The following is a 15810-nucleotide window of genomic DNA, read 5'->3' on the forward strand; positions in this document are numbered from 1 at the left end:
CTATCAACGATTTGTTAAAGATTTGTAGGTTAATTTTGATGACCAAAATTATGTGAGAGAAGAACATTGCATAATTAAAATGAAGAATCGTACAGAAATATTACTTGCTATAGAAGTTGCTGTAGCAAAAAATACGGGTTAAAACTCAAGACTAAGCTTATTGCTAGAAAATCTAGTCGATATATTATATAAGTGTTTCAAGATTTCCTGTTGGAGAAGTGGGGTACTTTTTATTGTGTCTTCCAAGTAATGGAGGAAGACCAGCGTATAACATAACTAGGTCTCAAATAGAGCACTTAAGAGAAACAGGACTATCCTGCTGCAAAATTGCAGAATTTCTGGGTATTTCAGAACGAGCCCTGCAAAGAATAAGAACAGATTTCAAAATTGGAGAAACTTTCTCTGAAATATTGGACAATGATTTGGACACATAGGTAGGAGAAAATCTCCAACTTACACCTTACAGTGGCGTGTCATCATGGCTTACTCAAATTTACACGGCCTGATATCTTGCCATAGCAAGGCCAAAAATGCAAGGCCATTAAGGCATTCACGATTTCTAAATGATTTCAACTTCTTCCACTTATATGCGAAATCGGATTGGAGTATATACTAGAGATCAAGTGTCTCAGAGACAAACAAGACATTTGCATGCTGAAATTGAAACAAAAACTCGAGTTGAAAGTAGATGCCTTTTAAAAAACGCCGTCTCGGTTAATATAAATAAAATTACATCAATTGCCTTTGGAACGCTTGCTTTGCTTTAGTGCAACAACTCGGTCTTTGACAACAGTCTCTGTTCGCCTTTTCCTCTGATTGTTGAGAAAGACGTTACAAATAATTCTTATTGCCCGGTTATTGACGATATCTTCGTGCTGTTCGCAGACAAACCCTTCGTTACACAAAACGGTTTTTAAAGATCCTCCGCAACAAATCGCGATGGCAAGCTAGAGTCTTGAATAATATTTGCTGCTGCATTCAATACAGCAAATCCATGAGCAACAAAATTACCCAACGCAGCAGATGGTTCCTTCAATCCGCCACGAGAAAGTAACTGCATATATGGCGAAACACCATTATTGGTCAGTAGTTGCTCACAGCAACTATCGAAAAGCTTAATCAGCTTTTTTGTAATGTACCCAGCAACGTTATTAAAAATTCCTTAGAAGCATCCGTCAAACATATCCTATTAGACTCAGATATGATTGGCTGCACGGAGTCTCTAAATTCTGCTACTTTTTCCGGTGATTTTTCATCGGTGACTTTGACCCGATCATCAATGTCCATTCCTTCCTTCACAAGGCTTTTTATTTTTAGAACCTTTTCTGAGAACACCATATCTTTTAAGCCGACAAAAAAACGACCACCACTCATTTGGCGGTACTGACCATACCGTTTTTCCAAAGGATCACACTGGAAGCGCGAAGTCAGCACATATGAATAACCCTCACTTAAAAGTTCTTCAATTAAAGCAGCATGGCAGCGAAGGGTGCATCGAAGCGCATGACTAGTTTGAACAGTAAGATTGAATTTGTCGCAATTCGACAATTTAAGGTCATCCCACTCGTCAATCCATTCTGCAAAGGCTCTCAAGAATTCGGGTTTTTGGTCATTGAAAACTGCAGCATTCTCAAGGCGATTAGAGGTGTTAATCGGGATTTTGAATTTGAATTTGTCTATCAAACATCAACAAGGTGCAGGAAACGTGCAGTATGTCGGCTTTGTCATGAAAATAATGTCTTATGCCGGTAGCAGTTGAACGTGAAAAAATGGCTAAAGCTACGGGTACATTCTGCTTACAATTTCCCGGGTGTAAAACCTTCGCACTAAGTTCAGGCGCTGCCCTTAAATTTGCCTCAAGTTTCTGATCTTTCTCGTACACCTCATGAAGTAACCGCCACAAAATCTCTCCTCCGCTTACTGAAATAAGGTAATAAAACCCAGTAAAATTGAAAGTATGAAAAAGAAACCTTTTACTATTCAGCAAATTATTTCTGATGTTCTTCACCAGGTGAACAGAAACGATTCATGAAAAAATTCCTGCCTGTCATGCTCTATTTTTAGATTTGAGAAAAAAAGTTGCTGACTCATCGAGCATTCAATGGCCTTGCATTTTTGGCCTTGCTATGGCAAGATATCAGGCCGTGTAAGTTTGAGTAGGCCATGGTGTCATATGTTATGGGTTGACTGAAAGGAAGGGGCATAAATGTTCAAAGACGTAGAATTAGAGCAAGCTTTATTGGAAGCTTTATTGCGGGTAGAAGTGTCCACAATCAGCGCAACGATCGTTTATGGGCTGAAGTAAATTTGGTAATGACAGCCTAATACAAAGATTTATGTTTCTTGAGAGAAGTGCCATTATAGATTCTCTAATTGAAATTCACCTCTACGTACTTCACTAACTATTCCTGCCTAGAATCAATCATTGATGAATTTCGTAGAATATGGATCATCATGGGTTAAGAGCAAGTAATCATGCATGAATCACCTTTAGCAATTTAGCATACTAATGTGATTACTGCTCCCGATGATTTATCCATAATCAATTGGAAAACTTATGCAATGGATATTAATGGTGGTGAATCTATCCTGATTGTTACCAGAATTAACGTAGTTGTGCCCAACTCGGATGTTTTTCTCGTGGATGAACAGCTTTCTTATCTGCGACCTTAACCCTTTGCTTGATCATAGTAATAATGGCATTGAACACTTTTTAAGAACTGTGGAAATTATTAAAATGTTTTTCAACGAAAGACAAATGTAAATCAGTAGTAAAAAGAATAAAATTTTATTATTGTAAAACTAATCTATTAATTGAATGAAAGTTAACTGCTAATTGATACAGAAATGTGAAATGTGTTTCCAAAATTTTCACTCTGACTTAGCCTAGGTTTTATTGCATTTGATAATTCTGTTTTTCTGGAATACAGTTCCCTGATAACATCTCCACTCTGGCTTATATTTCTATTGGTTTCAGTCATTTGGAGATCTACAGTTTAGATTGTAAATTACGCAGATGAGCTAAATAGAAACAACAACAGATAAAAACGTGCAGTCGTGCTGTCACGTGCACGTTAAACCAATAATTTCCGATATTAACCTGCCAACCGCTGACTAACCGAACAAACAAAATCTCGACCATAGCGTGCATTTATTAACCATTGCTCGCGTTTCTCGACAGCTGTACGCGTTTTTTTATTATTAGGTGCATTACTCAATAACTGCGCGCATTTCTTGATTGTAGTGTTCGCGACTTTTGCGTATTGAATAGACTTTTCTCCACAATTGTACGTAAATCTCGACTACTGCATGCACTTCTCGAAAACTTTTGCATTTTTCTATACACTTTTGTCCAGTTTGGCTTGCCATACAAAAATAATTAAGCACTTGAAGCGTTCAGGAAATTCTAGCGTCTTGAACTCAAGTTTGGAAAAGCCAAACTCGACCTAGAGTTTCTTATAACGTTTAAGAAGCGCTCGATAATCCACAATTCATATGGTTTAAGGTTGCTAATCACAGATTGCGATCTTCTAGCGCCTATCGACACTGTCAACATAGTTGTTACAAGAAGAAATAAACACAAAGCACGCTTGGATACGAATACTATCATCACAAGCTACGACTGCACATTCCAGACTGGCGTATTTGCTTCTAACCTCGACTTCATTCACCTAAAACACGTTTCTGATCGTGAGAACTCAAAAAAACTAAGCCAACAACAATGCAAACAAGACAGCAAAATTTTTCGCCTTACCACTGGACAGACCAACACAAACCCAATCAACCCTGACGACGTGGTTTTCAATTTTTCAAATCGTTTATCACCTAAAAAAGAAGAAATCCTTTCGAAGGGCCTCAACTTTGCTGTCTCACCTATCAAACTGAACTCGTGCACTTTCCTTACACCATTTGAGAAGTTTTACAATCGCCTTCAACATGAACCCCTCCATACATCCTTTGGCTTTTTTCCTGACTCGATTAAAGCTAAACTAAAACACTTAGCTTACTTGGGTTTTGCAGTTACAGTCGACCAAATGCCTTATACACAGAGAATGAATTAACGTGTTAAATGACCTGAGAAATGATAATAAACATCGTCATTCTGAAACCGGATAAAGGCAATGGAGTTGTTATTTTGAATAAAGACGACTACTAGAAAAAGATGACTGAAACTTTAGCCGACACATCAAAATTCCAACTTATAAAATGATCATGATGCTATCAAACTCACTCTGAAACGCGAGAGTCAGGAAAAGGCGTTGCTGAGAATACTAAAGGCAAATAAGTTTTGTATTGTTATCTACATACAAATGTCAAAGTATAAAGCTGTGTACTACAAAGCACAAAAAGTAGTGGAAAGAAGCTTGAATTCAAGTTTTATTGATTTCCAACAGGGGTGGATCTAGGACTTTTGAAACATGAGTCAAGAAACAATTCTTCTTCGAAAGGATTTTCTTAAAATCAACTGATCAAAGAAAGAGTTTGTGCTGGATCATTGTGAGAAATTAAGCAGTAACATATTTTACCTATTTTTTTAAAAACATAAGTAAAAAACAAATATGATTACTGGCCTCCACAGAGAAGGTATTTGCTATCGACAACTTTTTATATCCGACAATAAAATGTTGTCGATCACATTTTTTGGTCTAATGAAATGTTTTCACTTTGGTAGACTGCTGTCGAATGCAATTTTATATTCAACGAAGGCTTGGATACTAGTTCTCTTAGCACATGCTCTACAATTCAAGATGTCTACCAGCTGCAACTCGAGCACCCAAAGTGTATGTGGTTACGTCACTGAAATGATGGAAAACAAGTTTTCATTAGCCGAAAAACTGACCTGATACATATAATTCGCCATAAAGAGTTTACGTACGCTGTTAGTGAGCCTGAAGAGCCAGTGCTTGTTAATCGATAACGAAATCGATATCAAATAAAGAGAAGGCAGCGCTTTACAAATGTGTATTAGATGAGCTTGTAAAGAGAGGTTATGACGCTAGAGCGGCTAAAGGAATTAATAGGATGGGGAACATGTGAAGACAAACGACATTTTAAAAACAAAATAAGGAGTGAAAGCCATTAAAAATAGTCCTACTATTTTAGATGCCATGAAAAGGTGTGAAATAGAAACCATAATTTAACAGTAGCAATTGAAGACTTGTTTGTTGATAAAGGAATTCGAAATCTTCCCTTCAGTAACCTAATGTCTGTTCCGCTATCATTTTAGTTCTTGGATGCTGGTAGTTGTATTAGGCCTAAGCATCTGTGAGCTTATTGCGGGTGTAGGGTTTCATCGATCGGTATTTTAGTGGAGATGCTGAATCACCAATTTCAAGTTAGGAAGCATGAACACCCTCGATAATTCCTCCTCATTGTGGGAAAACGTTTTCGCTGTTTTGCCAAAGAATGCTTTTTCACGATAGTTTAATCATGGAAATTTCCAGCATGGCCTATTATTGCCGCCAAATTACGGTAGCCTCCATGGGCTACAATTTGTAACACAAAAGAGTAAAACCCTTTAAGACACCAAAGCCACTTTCTTCCACCAAACGATCCACGTATATACGGATGTGTGTTCTATCTCTTGCCCTATTCACATAAGAAATCCACGCCCTCTTTCAAAAAGATTGGATTGTCTTATGACATTTTATGGGTGGGAGGTGCCAAATATTTAGGGCCGAACTCTTCACATATTGTTTGAGCTCTTTCAAGACAAGCCTCTGTACACGTAGACCCGCCTACTCTAAACAACCAAGAGATTGTACAAGTAGAACGCCACTGCCATATCTCATAAATGCCATTCCTACTCTCTCATCTACAGGTATCGAAGATCTCAACAATTAATAAAAAAAGGTTTGTTTATCAACGCGAAGATTCGAAATTGCTTTGTTTGTCCAGGTTTGTCGGCAAGTTTGCCGGAATGCACAGGAACTAACTTTTTGCCAAATGATCCGGTGAATACATTACGACATGGAGGCGTAGCCAGCCCACATATTTTGGTCCTGCTATGTAAATTTTTGATCATTAACATTATTTCTTTTTTATTTAGTAGTCCAAAGCGATATTATTTCATTTACAGCAATTTAAATGGCTGCCTGATTGGGAAGCTTCTTAAGATATCTGCCCGTGTGCAAAAGTGATTTTTTTTGCAATGTATTTGTTTACGAAGTGAAATGTAAATTTTTAAAACTTATTAAAAATCGATGTAAATTGGTGAACGACTGGGCAAAGTTTATTCAGATGAAAGTTATTATAGCAAGAGTGAATTTTACTATCAAGATGGAGCAAGATTTGTAGAAAACAGTCCATTTGTAGTCTCAAATACTTAAAAATGATATGAAAGCGTTATAAATTGTTCAATGACAAAGCAAAGTGCATTTAGATAAAAGTTGTAATGGCAAGGATAAATTTTACTATTTTACAAGGATAAATTTTAAAGAAAACAATCCAATTTTATACTCAACAACAAGTTGCATCGAGCCATGGATCGGCCATTTTACAACGCGAATTTCGTCATATAAAAGTAAAAAAATAAATATGTTATATACTATTTAGTTCGGTCCGTACTTAAAAATATTTTCGGTACGGTCCTCCAAGCCGGTAAGTGACATATATTTATTTCTTTAGAAATCTATTCTTTTTACATTGAGTAATTAAACACAAAAACTTAACATAGCAGGACCAAATTCGAGAGTTAGCTACGCCCCTGTCCTGACAAAAGTCCTTGTTCTAAAAGTTGAGGTTGAAATATGGCAGCAGAATAAACGGCTATGTAATCATCACTTTCATCAATTCATAAAAGTGAATGTTGTTGAAAAGGATTGAAATTTTTTATTGCGACTAGTTTGTCCGTTATGTTTGTTTTTAATTATATCCACTGACCAGAGAGAATGCACATTGCTATAATTGTCGACAACTAATTGTTTATCTCAGAGACGAGAAAAAACTGTGTGTCGACAACCGAACGCCATAAGAAACAAAGCAGTTTCCCTTTTTTGCAAGTTATCAACAACTAAAATTTTAAAGTTTAGTAGTAGACAAAGAGTCGGTGCTTTTTGCTTGTCGACTATATTTAGGTGGCATTCAGATGAAAAAATTTTGTACGACGAGAAATTTTTTGTACAAGAAAGCATATATTAAATGTTTGTAAATGTAGATCGTGCAGCTTGGTATAATCATGAGAAGCAGGGGCGGATCTAAGATTTTTCAAACATTAGTTATAAAACGTCGGAGGCGCTTGGCACCGGGGGGGGTCTGAGGCATTCTCCCCTGAGAAATTTTGAATTTCAGAGCCTTGAAAATGCCATTTTCATCGTTTTAGAGCAATACAAAATGTATTTTGGGGGCATCGTTTTTGCGTAAAAACAAGACATTTTGCTTACGCTTTTTTCAAAAAAAAATATGAAGTGATCAATACTTGAATGTTTTGCCAAATATTTAGGCTCATTATCGTGCCAAATATATGGCTCATTAGCATGTCTAGGAAAGTAAAATTTATTTTACAATAATGCTATTCAAAAACAGATATAGTCTTTAAAAATTTCTACCAAGTTGTCAGGCATAGACCCCCTAGAGATCCCCATTCAAACCTCTATGTAATGAGTTAAGTTAAAAATTTGGTACTACAAGTGACAGTTCATAGACATAGAAAAGCTCAGACTTCAAGCCATGCAAGTTTATTGTAACCCTTTACCCATCTCCACATCAGTGCCAGCAACTTCACCTTTTGAGAAAAAACTCAAAATTTTTTTCTGCCAAAGATTAAGCAAAAATTATCAGAGTGAAATTTTGCAGTTAAGGACAGCTTAATGCCATAAATGTTTATTAGGCATTTCACTAGACTATTATCTTCTGAAAGTATATGCAAGGTGTACTATATAGCAAACGGAACCTGTTTAGTAACCTGAATTTTTGAGTTTCATGAGACAATTGCTTAAATTCTCCAACAAAGTGCGAAGATCATATCTACATTAAATTTAATAATTACATGAATGTTAAAATCGGTTCATGTGTCATGCTTACTATTTGTGATAAATATCTTTTCATATGATCAAAGCTCGTTTAAATGTAAATCTGAAATAATTTAGTTTAGAAATTATAATGATCATCAGAAAAATTACCTAGTGATCATGAAAAATACTTTGCTGTTTTACCAAATTTCAAAGTTTATCTGCATACATAGAATGACATTTTTACTTTATAGAAAATGCTTTTCATACATTAATAGCTCTTTGGAATTTATGGCAAACAATCTGGTATGAGCCGTAGATTAACACACCTTTACATCTCTACGTGAGGTTTTCAGTTAGAAAAGGGGACAATATGTGACATGGGACAACATTTCATGCATGTATGTGAAATACTCAGGTTTAACACTATTCCAGTCAAATTGTCAAAATAAAAAGCTTCATGTATCAGAAGACTCAAAATCACAGGTTATAGTAAACAGCTTCTCATGTAATCAATGTTAGCTTTCTCAAATCTTAAACAATATGTAGTATAACTGTTCAATGATTGAATGATCAATGATCATAAACTGAAAAGCCCCAAACATTTGTGTATGATAAAGTAAATAATAGTATGGCGCCTTTTGGCTACAGATTTTTTTCCATTGAAATATATTTGCAGGAATGTAGGATTTCCTTGCCATATAACGGTCACGATTCCCCAAGCACTAAAGAAATCATAGCTAAAAGTCCTTCGTCAACAACAATTTTAGAAGCATCAATCTGCTTACCATACGCCATATTGACATAAATCGCATCACACATTCGCATAAATTGACTTTGATATATTACATTTATGCGTACACTTCACTTGTCCTTTACTTACGATTTTGGATGTAAATTTCTGCTGATAAAATTCAAAACAATGTTGGCTTTCTTTTGAACATCTATGACTGAAATGTCGCTCGCGAGATCGTCTTTGTCAAGCATTTACAATTTATCCATAAATTTTTCACCCTCTTGAAAAAATTTACAGTTTGTACAGCAGCATTTATGTCAATATAAGAATTTGTAAAATATTTCCGTAAATTCCATCTGATTGTAGTTTAGTTTCTATCATGCTTATAAAATTTACTATAAAACGATCAAACATTCAATTCAGACAGTGAGCTTGACTATGTTAGTTCAGTTGGCTATCAGTCGAAATCCGTCAAACCAATCACAATAAAACAAAATTCAAATGAACCAATTGTAAGATAGCAATCGGACTCCTTTATACGTCCGGCTACCCCTCTTCTCAGTCGAGACCATTCCAGACTGTCCACTGATCTGGCTATTGACCAATAAAACAAGTGTTTTGAGCGTTCATAGACTCCTTTATCCGTGGAACCAGTCAAGCCACCCCGCTTATCAGTCGGTTATTCCAGGTCAATTAAAATTCAACTGATCTGGTTACCAACGAGATATTCATTGGATTAGTCATTAGTTTTCAATAATAAATAAAGCTGGATTTTATCACGAAGTAAATGCGATAATAAAGTAAGAATAATTAATGAATTTTTAATACGAATAGTAATTTTTGAATTCTAAACATCAGTCGCGCGACGGATTTGACATACTCTAGATCCGCCCCTGGTGAGAAAGACTGTTTTCGTTGTTGTTGACTGACGTTTCGACAACCTTAGCGGTAGTCATCTTCAACGTCAAATGAAAAGTAAACGTAAGGTTGTCGAAACGTCAGTCGACAACAACAAAAACAGTCCTTCTTAGGACTATACCAACCTGGACGATCTACATTTACAAACATGTAACGATACTCCCGGATTCAAACCATTTACTTTAAAGCATATATTGTCAAAACAAGCATTGATGAACAGAGAATCCTTCTATAGAAATAACAGTAAATCTCCTAAGAAATAACAGTAGATCCCCTACAACTGAAGGGTAATGTTTATTCAATGAATAACATATCTTTTGATATAAGTTGTTTGAAGTTTAAAATCAAGCACTGAATAACGCAAAGTAAACATTTTGAGTTATTTCTTAGTTATTTGTCAATTCAAATATAGGCAGACAAATTTGTTGGAAGGTATGACGGAAAATATAGATCTTGCCACAATTGAATACATAAGCTTGCGAATTAGTCGTTTTAACCTAATTCAAAGTAACAGCAAAATCTTATATCGCTGTAATAATCATAATTTAAACGAACTCTTCATCTTAGAAGCGCTTTTGATAAAACACAATGTGCCACAACTCAACAGTGGTCTCAAAGCCTCAAAGAGCTATCTCCATTTTAAATGTAAATACTACCTAATAAGTCTTGAAACTTTCTCAATTTTTGTAACAGTCACTTTCACTTCCGCTTGTAAATAATTTTATGAACGTTTTATAGTTTGTTTTGTAAACTATTAGTCTGATGATGTCCTTGGAATAAACACAAAAAATTACACAATTTGCTATCCAAACTCTTGTACCATCTTGAATATCAAAAAACGAGATGCCTATATTTGGAATCTGTTTTATTTTGTTTTAAAATAAGCTTATAGAAAGAAGAATGAAAAATTTGTTGCATAAACACTTTAAGAAGGTTAGGATCTTTATAGGGAGAATTTTTTGGCTTGAGAATAACATTTGACATAAAAAAATAGTGTAGTAAGTAGCCTAATAAAGTATCTAAGCGTTTTTTTTTAATGGAGTAATATCGCATGACTTTTGTTAAAGAGCTTGCCGTCATCGAGCTTGTAATAAGAACGTATTCCATTTTTAGGTATTAAAAAGTTGTTGCCTTTTGGAAGTGGTTTGTCTGTCATTATAAATGCTTTTTTAGTTGATTTCATACTGTAAATCATGAATATTTAGGCTCGGTAATCCAAAAATCTTAATTGATTTATTGCTAATAAATAAGTTAATTGATTAATTAATAATATTAGTTCAATTAAATGAAGATATGATCTTCGCACTTTGCTGGACAATTTAAGCAATTGTCTCATAACCTGAATAATTCAGGTGACTCAACGGGATTCGAACCCATGACCTCTGTGATGCCGGTACACTGCTCTAACCAACTGAGCTATGAAGTCCCACAGTGGAGAGGACGTCAATTTGTTGGGCTCATGTTGCAACTTTAAAAAATACATGATACGTGAAACTATAACATGAAAATTTTTGCATGCCTAACCAAGCGAAAAACATCCAAATTAAGAATAGAACTTTTCTCCTCGGAGTAACAGCAATTTTGCTGTCTTCTTTCCCTATTTTAGCCAAAGTTGTCGAAGTGGATTCTAACAATTTAGCATTTCTCTCGACTCCCAATTATCATTATTGCAATTTATAAACCTATTTCACCTGCAATACAACTATATTCTAAGAGCAGCTTAACCCATGATCATCACGCTTAATTAAATTGACGTTTTTGCCCTTTGAAAGAGGTTTAGCTGTAAGCATGCTAAGTGAAGCCACTCGCGGGGGAAACTTTTGTTGTTATAGCCAATCATAGTGCCATATTTATCTTCTCACCGAAATTATTAGCATTTAGGTTTCGTGAATCACATTGCTTTAATTTAGAAGCAAGAACATTCCACAAAGATTGTATGTTAAGCTAAGTCTTAAATAAAGATCTCTTGTATTTTCTTTATCCATGAATCACATGAAGAATGGAATCACAATGTTTTACACATACCAGCATATGGTGTGCAGTCCAAATTTTAAAGTAATCGGGCAAAATAGATATGCTTATTACTTCCCCTCGATTCAACAACGCAAAATTTTTGTCCAACAAAGATAAATATAGAATTTAAATCTAGATGAATAATATTTTTCATAAAGTACAAAAGTTTCTTAGTAGGAAAATTGTTTTGTAATAGCTATTGCTGGTCATCTAATTTGACCTTAACAAGAGTTGCTTTGGGTGTAAAACCAGCCTATATGACTAAAGCAACACTTGGATGGAACGATGCATATAAATAACTCCTCGTACTATGGCTGTACATGGTAAATCTTTTTACTCGTACTCTTTTCTAAAGCTCTTTCATAATGTTATATGCGCCGCGAAGCAGCTCGTAAATATGAAGAATTTAGTACAGTTTCAACTAATATTAAAAACAGCTTCACATGCATGATTTTGTTTGAGGAAGGTTTTCTTGTGGTTTTGTAATCTTTAGAGAAACAATAAATTTTTTTCAAATACATACCAATACAAGTGGTTCCATTTCCTCTAAAACCAGAATTGCAAACGCATGTATAACTTCCAAATGTGTTAACACAATGGGCATTGATGCTGCAATGATGCAACTTCTGGGAACATTCATCTAAATCTAAATATGAAAAACAGGGCTAAATTTCTTTTCGTGAATTTATTAGTCATAATATATCAATCCAAAAACGCACGCTAAGGAGGCACACTGAATTGCCGTCAAATTTATTGTGAAAAATTTAATTTTTTGGTAATTATAGAGGCCATTATTCAAAAAAATATATATTTATCTTCATTATATATTTGTGTTTTTTTTAAAATTTGTAAAGGTTAGATAGTTTGATTTTGTGAATGATTAATTTTCGCTTAAATGAAAACATTATTACTGTGCTTGGCCAGGCTTATGTAACCCAGGAAGGCCTTTTGAAAATATAAGAGACAATACGTGCAAGCCCATGCAAGACTGACGGTTAAAGTTTTCACTTGCTCTGAACTTTTCCCAAACATCTCCAAGCTATGCATAAACTGGTGCAAACACGAAGCAGATCTTCTATTTTTTATATGAAACACCAAAAATAGGAAACAAATACATACAAATGCTATAAGTTATCAAACGTGTATTCATAATTGATAATTGATTTGCAAGCTTCAATTGGTTTAACTTATTTCAGTTTGCACAGGCGAATGGAATCTCAAAGATAGACCAATCCGCGTTCGATTTACTTTTTAATTTTACAACTCACTCTTTTAATTACCTGAACAATATTTTCCATTACCAAAGAAGCCAATGTTACATTCACATAAAAATGATCCGATGGTATTAATGCAAGTTGCTCTTTCATCACAGTTATCAGTAGAAAGGGAACATTCATCAACGTCTATGAATAAAATTGTTATATGTTATGGGTAAACAAATACAATTGAGAGTAAATTTAATCATTATGATGCAATGTTATCAGCAATTATTTAAATATTTGTCTTTGCATTGCAACTGGCATGCAAAATTATTTTAGCATTTTAATATCCATTGATGATTAACTACCAAATTTTGACTTCCTTTATACGCTATGCATAATCCAAACGCTATAATGTTAGCTCGAAAAACGAAATTTGCTGCACCAACGTTCTGAACTAATTCCAAATAATCAAAGAGAACTACGCTTGTCACGCAACAGGTGAGCAACGCGATAAATTTCTTCGTAAAACCATTATTTTTTTGGACATATAAACAAATTTGCAATGCGTCGCATTAAAAAAAAACAAAGAAAATCATAAGTCTTTAAATCGATGAAAAATCGAGTTATAGCTATACGCCACAAATCGATAATATTTTTTTCTGCACGTCGTAACTTCTGTTTTAGAAAACGATTTAATGAAGAAATTTACCTTCGTAACATTTTACACCGGCGTCTTCTGTGTGATCACAGTTATGTCCTCCCCAATCTCTGTGTGAACAACTTGAAAGATGCAATTCATATCCACTACACTTCACATCATCTAACCATATCGTTCCATTACCGTCAGGAACCGCAGGTCCTGTAAGAGCTGCAACAGCTCTTTTATAACCAAGTTGAAGACAAACAACCTTGGCATCGTTTATATCCCAGTCATCATCACAAATTGTTCCCCATTCTCCTTTGTAGAATATTTCTACGCGACCTGTTGCATTGGAACTTGTTGATCCTTGAAGTCGGATTGGTAGTTTTTGGTCATCTTGAAAGAGACGATAGTTTAGAATTAAAATCCTATATTAGATAGACTTCTACTATGAGGCGCCCATCAATTACAGTAAATTGCGTATTGTGTTTGGAAAGAAGAAAGGTTGGAACGCTGTTTGCATGTATCTTCTTCGAAAATACTTCGAGAGAAGGTTTAAATACTACGGCTTTAAATGCAGCCAAAATTCATAGTTTGAATTTTCGGTGAATCATTGTGTCATATACAACATTTTAATTTCACAATTCGACCATTCCTATTCGGTATGTTCTTAATTGGGTGTATGTTTCTTAATTCTGTAGGTCTCTCAATGTGCTTTTCTATTCGGCATGTTTTCAGTTTGATTGTTCTTTCACTTGGCATTTTCTACTTCATAATTTTCTAGCTGTCCAGCATAAATGCTAACAAAAATAACTATCTTGTACAGTTTCTGTGAAAAAAATCATCAAACAGTGAAATCAAATGAGCGTATTCTATAGAGGAAATTCATTAACAGATTTAAACACTAGCGGGCAAAGCATTACGGTAACACACATTCTTTAAAGACAGCATCTTGAACATCATGGATGCTCAAGACAATGTGACATGTTTGAAAACTGCATGCTGCTGAAACCATGTATAAATGCAATGTTATGTTGGCTTGCTCAAACCTTGAAACTTTCCATTTTAAGCACTTAAATTACACAATTTATAAAAGTTCCCAACATAACAACAATATTAATATGATTATTCATTATTAAACATATATAAAAACTGTCAAAGAGTTTTGTTATCAATACTAAAATAAAACATGGCAATTCAAACTACTAAAAATATTTTTTCATTACTCTTTTAAATGATATAAAATTTAGCATTATAAGGTATCTAATTCCTTAAATTGAATTTTTCCATTACAATTCATTCTAATTTATATTTGACATTCTAACTTTACCGTCGGGATTGTTAGAGAAAAACTAAATCTTTCGGCTTACGCGTGCTCTTTACATTTTAGTGCATGGGTTTATTTTAGTCAACCATTTTACTAGTAAACAAATTTGAAATTCAGCAACATCAAGTCAGGTGTTGTAAAATATGCCAATTTATTTGTTCTATACCTAGTGAAAGTGCTCGTACAAAGAGAATGTTTAATCACGAAAACTTTTCATAACTTGAGTTGTTTAACAACTGACGCAAATTTTACTAGATTCAAATTTGTAGAGCATCATTATGAGGCGCCGTTTGTAACAAGATAAGAAGAAAATTAATTACATTAAAATTTAGATTAACAATCATGGATTATATGTTGATGTCAAAAAAAACAAAATATGTTGATATTAAAGTGTTTTTATAAATAAGCGTTTACGACGAAATAAGAATAAAAATATTAACATTAAATACTAAGATGAACGATAAAGGATAATAAATTAATATAAAAAATATCAGATATAATAATAGTAAAGTTTTTGATGCCACAAAGCAGCAACCTATATTCTGATGAAGTCTCGGTTCGAGTCTGTCAGTTTGATAACGATTCAATAGCGAGGGGGGGGGGGAGGGACGGAATGAGGGAGATCGCACAATCACAGTAAAGTAGAACCTTTCGGAACTTCTATCTAACGTTTTAAGTAAACTTGGCATGCCAGCAATAATTTTGCCCTGCATAGAGGTAATCTCTTCTCCTTAGATGAATGGCCCGTCTCAATTTTGATCCCTCCGGATCCACTTCTCCAAGTGTGGTTTGAACAACCAAACAAAGAACGTGCATGCGTATAATTTTTTCCTGCCTAAGATTAAACAAAGATTACTAGAGTGAAAATTTGAAATAAAAGTACAGCTTAATAATGCCATTAATGTTTATTAGGCATTTCACTAGACTATTATGCAAGGTGAGCTATATAGCAACTACCAGTAGCATTGTACTTGCCAAAATAAGCAGAACGTAACCAACATGCCTTTAATCGTATAATTACATGA

General features: G+C 34.5%; 1 protein-coding gene across 1 annotated transcript in view; it reads right to left on the reverse strand.

Annotated features, from left to right (window-relative positions):
* Positions 1 to 1119: 1119 nt before the first annotated feature.
* LOC124435885 (NACHT, LRR and PYD domains-containing protein 3-like) overlaps positions 1120 to 15810 on the reverse strand; it is a 33855-nt gene continuing 19164 nt past the window's right edge. The window contains exons 3-7 of the mRNA XM_046985819.1: positions 13528 to 13854; positions 12897 to 13019; positions 12140 to 12262; positions 1801 to 1920; positions 1120 to 1676 (exon numbers count right to left, since the gene is read on the reverse strand). Coding sequence (XP_046841775.1) covers positions 1120 to 1676; positions 1801 to 1920; positions 12140 to 12262; positions 12897 to 13019; positions 13528 to 13854 — 1250 coding nt within the window. The remainder of the gene's footprint in view (positions 1677 to 1800; positions 1921 to 12139; positions 12263 to 12896; positions 13020 to 13527; positions 13855 to 15810) is intronic.

Source organism: Xenia sp. Carnegie-2017, unplaced genomic scaffold (genome assembly GCF_021976095.1).
Source record: "Xenia sp. Carnegie-2017 unplaced genomic scaffold, XeniaSp_v1 HiC_scaffold_16, whole genome shotgun sequence".
Taxonomy (NCBI): domain Eukaryota; kingdom Metazoa; phylum Cnidaria; class Anthozoa; order Malacalcyonacea; family Xeniidae; genus Xenia; species Xenia sp. Carnegie-2017.